This window comes from Geospiza fortis, unplaced genomic scaffold (assembly GCF_000277835.1).
Source record: "Geospiza fortis unplaced genomic scaffold, GeoFor_1.0 scaffold34, whole genome shotgun sequence".
In the NCBI taxonomy this organism is placed as follows: Eukaryota; Metazoa; Chordata; class Aves; order Passeriformes; family Thraupidae; genus Geospiza; species Geospiza fortis.
Genome location: NW_005054474.1, coordinates 83,203 through 89,443, shown reverse-complemented (window position 1 = coordinate 89,443; position 6,241 = coordinate 83,203). Strand labels below are relative to the sequence as shown.

The following is a 6,241-nucleotide window of genomic DNA, read 5'->3' as shown; positions in this document are numbered from 1 at the left end:
TCTTTCCCTTTCCTCTTTTCCCTTTCTCTTTCCTATTTGCCCCTTCCCTTTCTTTGCCCCTTTTTTCTTTCTCCTTTCCTCCTTTCCCCTTTCCCTTTTCCCCTTTCCCTTTTCCCCTTTCCCTTTTCTCCTTTCCTTTTTCCCCTTTCCCTTTTCCCCTTTCCCTTTTCCCCTTTCCCTTTTCCCTTTTCCCCTTTCCCTTTTCCCCTTTCCCTTTCCTTTCCCCCTTTCCCTTTCCCTTTTCCTCTTTCTCCTTTCCCTTTCCTATTTCTCTTTTCCCTTTCCCTTTTCCAGGTCTGCTCATGCAATCAAGACTTTTGTTCAAATATTTCTTTCCTGTTTTTATAACACTTTTAGAATTTGGCTAAACTCCCTGCAGTACAATGTAGTGAGCCTATCATTTAAAAAACCTCACCAAATTTGCTGGCACTTTCCCCCAAAAGAACAGAACAAATCAAAACTGATGACAAAACGTAAAACTGCATCTCATCCTCAGAAAAGGGAATAAATGAGTTCAGAATGACACACTAATGGCGCCTCAGTCTCTGCAGTGGTTTAAACTTGGACAATTCTCATAGAGCAGAGAATTATTAATGTTGGAAAAGGCCTCCAAGTCCCAGCTGTGCCTGATGCCCACCTTGTCCCCAGGCCAGAGCACTCAGTGCCACCTCCAGGGATGGGCACTCCAAACCTCTCTGGGCAGCCCCTGCCACGGCCTGAGCGCCCTTTCCATGGGGAAATTCCTGCTGGTGTCCAACTGATCCTCCCGTGGAACAACTTGAGACTGTTCCCTCTCCTCCTGTCCCTGTTCCCTGGGAGAAGAGGCCAACTCCCACCTACAACCTCATCTCAGGGAGTTGTGGAGACCAAGAAACCTCCTTTTCTCCAGGCTGAGCTCCTCAGCTGCTCCTGACAGGATTTATTCTCCAGTCCCTCCATCCCTTCACTGGACACACTCCAGCACCTCACAGGAACGGCTAAAAGGAGGTGCAAGGTGCAAGTAACCCTACCTAAGAGTAGCTACCTATGAGTAATTCCTAAACTATGTTCATTACTTAGGAAAATAATTTATCATGGCCATTCTGAGAGAGTGCTTACAAGACTTAGCTGTGAATACAGAAAGCCCTACTTCCAACCTGCCTTCTGTATCACAGACTCCTTGCCAGCAGCCTTTTAATTGCTTCAGCAGCCTTTTAATAGCTTGCATATTGTACCCCACAATACAGAAATGCAGTAGGTGTTAAAAACAGGACAGGCAGAGCCTGATCTCTGGCCCCAAGATGAAGCTGGGCTGGCTTTTTTCCACATTTCTTAGGGATAACTTCTCCTGGAGCAGCTTGGCCACTCATTACCACTTGGCAGTGCATCTGTTGTGGTTCCTTGCAATCATAAAAACTAATTATTATTTTCTCTGTGTGTGTGTTTCTTCAGTTTTGAGTGTCTGTGACAACGTGAGAGACTGTGCTGCTGCCAGGAGAGGTGTTATGAGTAAGGATGAAACTGAGGGGTGTTGGAGGGCCCTGAGTTTGCTGGGACAGAGCTGGAATACTGGATTGGTGGAGGAAATGATGCAACTGGAACTGTATTCTTTCACCACTTACTAGCTATAAACTCACAATGTTCATACATTTTCTGTATCTGCACACAACATGCCGCAGCAGATCAACATTTCATGAATATTCAATAATTATGCAATGAATACTTCCATCTTCAAAGTTTTTTGTTTTATCTTTGAAAATGTTTACAGATTCTTCAGTGGATTCCTATTTCTGTCACAGCCTTTAGTCTCCTTTTCTACTTCAACATTTGATTCTGAAACCAGACCATTCATATGGCTTTACTTTACAGCCTTCTTCCTCAAACAAAACAAAATTGGTTCCAAAAAACCTTTCACCATGAACACAAGCCACTCTCAGCATTTTCTGTTCTGAGATCCACTTTGAAACCTTATAACCTGACAATAAGTCATATCAAAAATACAGGGTAGAAATTATGATTTTCAGAAGACATACTGTGGGATTGCACCCAAATAAAACTTTCAAATTACATTTCTGAAATAGATGATCTTTGATGACCTCTTATTTATTTGATTGTTGATTATTAAGATCCAGAGAGCCATCCATGAAGTTGTTGTACTCAGGGGTTGTTTGTGTGGTTAACAGGGAAAATTAAAGCAGAATAGGGGCCACCAAAATGATAAATATTGTCAGTGATCTGCCCTGATGGTCAAATGTACCTCTGCATGCCATCCTCAGATTTTTTGAAATTAAATCTGTTTCTTTTCAAAAGGTATAAGGACGGAGATCAAGTTCTTCTAAAAATGTGTTAAGGCTTAATCCTGGCTCATCTGGGCTAAGTACTCAGGCAGACTTTTAGGCATATCCAGTGTTCATTAAGCCTTAATTTTCTCTTTGTTTGTAGGTTCAAACTGAGCTGAAGAAGCAGCTGTGCAAGTGGCAGCACCAGGAGTACCTGACCTTCAGCCACAAGCACGGGGCTTTGTCCAGAGAAACCAGCCCAGTCAACTACGTCACCCAGCTCTCCCTGCTGGACAAAATCAGCCCCAAGAGGAGAACCTCTGTGCTCCAGGATGGTGTCACCACTGTCTGAGGGGCTCCAGCAGGACCAGTTGCTGGGACTCTGCAATGTTCCACCCACGAGGTGGCCAAACTGGGTCCTTTGTGGCTTTCCATAGTGTCAGGAGCTCTTGCTGCTAACAATGAAGGGATGGGACTATTTTTTTGGGCTAAAAATGACTTATTACTCAGATAAACAGCAGCCTCAGAGATTTTAGAGGAGCAAACAGTTGTCCATAGCTCAAAGTAGTCACAAGTTCTTTGTTACAAGACAATATAGAACTTTCTAATCCAATAGATCTAATCCAACTGTCTAGTTGTTACAAGTTTTATTTTGCTTTTCTGATCTATCACCTTTACTTATTTCTCCTGGACTGCAGATACTTTTATCCAATGGCTTCTGTCACATGCACATCAGCTTCTATTATAACTTCTAAACTCTTAGTTTATCCTATACAACCACAGCCCTACATTATAAACCCTTCACTATCTTATCAGTACAGTTTTTTACTTAAGGCATATTCTTACTTACAACCATAGAAAAATAAGTTTATTATTTTTCTTCTTAATGTCTGTGTGCTTTATTTTTACATAAACACAGCCATCCATTCACTCTCTGAGTCCCAGTATCAATTCAGCTTTAAAAACCCTGTGTTCCAGTCCCTCAGTTTGCCCTGCTCTTGGTTAATTATTTAGGTCAGCAAATATTTGACTCCTGGAAATCTCTTTGCTGATTTCAGGTGCTTCATCTCTAGTTCTATTAAAGCAGAGCTTAATTGTCCAGGCTTCTATAAATATGATTCTAATAAGTTATTTATTAATTAGGCATTTAACACATCTGTTCCAATACCATATGTTTGTTGCAATGAGTAATTTTGTCTATTCTGACCTTCTTGTCAACTTTACTTGTAACCTCTGTTCCTGTGTTTTGTTGCTGAGCATAGTAATGAGAATTTGTATCCAAAATGTATGATGTACATCTATAAAATGCAAGTGGCAATTACAGCTGTGGTGAGCTTGTACATTTACTTCATGCCAGTTTGGATATTTCATTTGAGTTTGTACATTCAATTTGTGTCAGTTTGAATATTTCATTTGAGGCCTTATAAAATAAAAGGTTAATAATCCTGGGGAGTGCTAAAATTTCTTGCAGAAATATTTGGTTTGGGCTGTGAAAAGAACCCTGATCCCTTTTTGGTGACACACCTGGGTTTGTGTGGGTGTGTTAATGAGTCGGGAATGCTTCAGGCGGGGATGTTTTGTTTCTCAGAAGGCTGGGAGAGCAGCAAAAGTGTCTCAAGCCATGTTCAGCTGTGCTGTGTGTTCTGCGTGGAGCCACTGCCACCTCCTGGAGCTGGGTGTGTGCAGCCACAAAGCCAGGCAGGGCTCCCAAACCTCTCCTGAGTGAGCTTTAAACTACATCAGCTGCTTTCTTCTCCTCCAATCCTCTGATGTCTTTTGCAGAGTTTAACTCTCCAGGAATTATTTTTAAATCCCTTTACAAATATATGACACCCTGAAAAGATCAAAATCTACTTTTTCCATCTGTTTTTTGTGGTGTTGCAGCAAAGACAGTTTGATAAGGTATCTGAAATTGCTAACTGAGAGTAGATTTCTAACTCTGATAATGTCAGCATGCTTTTTTAAGAAATTTTGATTTATTGGGCTCTAAATTAAAAGAAATCCTTCCAGCAGGCAGCTTTATCTATTTTGTACATTGAGAGCTTCCCTGAGGCTGCCTAACACACCCAGAGCAAAAATTATTTGAGTATCTGAGGAGGATTTGTTCAATTACAGAAAATACAGCTGAATTCAAGGTAGTTGCTCCCTGACTAAATGAAGTTTTCCTTATTGAAATCAGGTGTCTGGGATTTGGAGCAAATGTGCTTTTGTGTGGTATTTTGTCTTTGAAATAGTGAATATTTACACAGGGCTTGTAGAGTAGCTGAAATACTTTTGAAGGTGTCTTTTCTTTCTCTGTCTAAAAAAAAAATCACTTTGGCTACATAAAATGTTTAGAAATTAGAGTTTTTCCAGACTCTCTGTTCTACATTTGCTTTTTAATTTCTGTGATTAGGGAGACACTGACTGGTGCAGCCATTCTGCACATGGTGGGAAGGGGAGACACATCCTGTGCCCCACTATCCAGCCCTCAATTAAAAAAAAAAAAAAAGGACTGAGGCTGCCTCAGGTCACAGTGGAAATCCATGTGAAGAGCATTTACAGCGATATCAAATGTAGCAAAAATGAAAATATGTAGATCTGCACTGTCCTTCCCAATTCCCCACCTGCCCGTGGCTCCCTTTGCTCCCAGGTCCTGCCTCAGTGATGCTGTGGGGTGGTGATCTCCAGCCCTGCTGCTCCCTGACACATCTCTGACCTCAATTTCACTAAAGGTGTGTTCATCTTCCCATCACAGCTCCAAACACCTCTACTTGGGCCCAACAACGAGTTAAAGTTTGCAGCCTGTGTGAGGGATTCATGGATCCATGAGGAACAGGCAAAGGCTGATGGGAACTGATGCATGAAGATGGGGGAAATATCAGAAATAATTCATCTTCTGTGGAATCCTCTGTTTCAGGAGTTTGAATGGAATTCACAGGATTCACAGAATTCCCAGAATGACCAGGTTGGAAGAGACCTTCAAAATCAACCCAGCCCCAACAGCTCAACTCAACCCTGGCACCCAGTGCCACATCCAGGCTTTGTTAAACACACCCAGGGATGGGGACTCCACCACCTCCCCGGGCAGCCATTCCAGAACTTTGTCGCTCTTTCCATGAAAAACTTTTTCCCAATATCCAACCTGTATTTCCCTTGGTGCAGTTTGAGGCTGTGTCCTCTGGTTCTGCTTTAAAAATTTTTACTTGCTGCTTTAAAAATTACCCTGATGATCAAACTCTTCAGGTTTGTTTTGGCTATAAAAGAAAGGAAGCCTTGAAGCACATCTGGTGCTACAGAGACCAATCTATTTCCACTTTTGGCCACTGGCAACGTCTTTGTTTGAGGACAACAGAATTTCTGCTCCTGTTTATACTCGGAAGGAATAATATTTAGTCCCCTGTGGATCAAACCCAGAGGCACAGGGGTTTTTAGAGAGTGTGTTATATTTGGTTTGGTGATCTTGGCCCACAGTCCTGCCTGATACTGATGCAGGGAGATAAACACCAGTGGTTTATGGAGAAGGATCACTGCATGGCAAAGATCTCACCCCTGGTTAGTCCAGGACTGACTTTGCCAGAAGATTCCAGAGTCTCCTTCCCTTGAAGAAGCCAGTGAACCCTTTTAGCCCAAAAAGCTTCTGCTGCAGGAAAAGAATACACTACCCTGTAAGTTCACAGACAAAAAGTTCTCTTTGGTGCAATTTTATATCAGAACAGACTTTTACAAAATGATAATACATTTATTGTGTCATCTACAGCAGTATACATGTTAAAAACAATTTCTCAAAACACAAAAAAGGTTAGAAAGCAGCAGTTGATATCTGTGTTTCCACCTCATAACAAAGCTGAATAACCCCAGATCCCATTACCAATTAAACCAATTTTGACCAAAAAAGGTCAGTATTAGACCAAACAGGCCAGTAAGTTTGTACCTTGACACAGTCAAAAGCCAAAATACAGCTTTCCATCCAATAACTTGGTTCTTCTCGGAGCTATAGCAGG

General features: G+C 41.8%; 1 protein-coding gene across 1 annotated transcript in view; it reads left to right on the top strand.

Moving 5' to 3' along the window:
* The window catches only part of LOC102043153 (vasoactive intestinal polypeptide receptor 1-like), a 30,801-nt gene extending 27,128 nt beyond the window's left edge, over positions 1-3,673 (top strand). The window contains exon 13 of the mRNA XM_005428205.2: positions 2,422-3,673. Within this exon, the coding sequence (XP_005428262.1) occupies positions 2,422-2,610 (189 nt within the window). The 3' untranslated portion in view covers positions 2,611-3,673. The remainder of the gene's footprint in view (positions 1-2,421) is intronic.
* Positions 3,674-6,241: the final 2,568 nt, after the last annotated feature.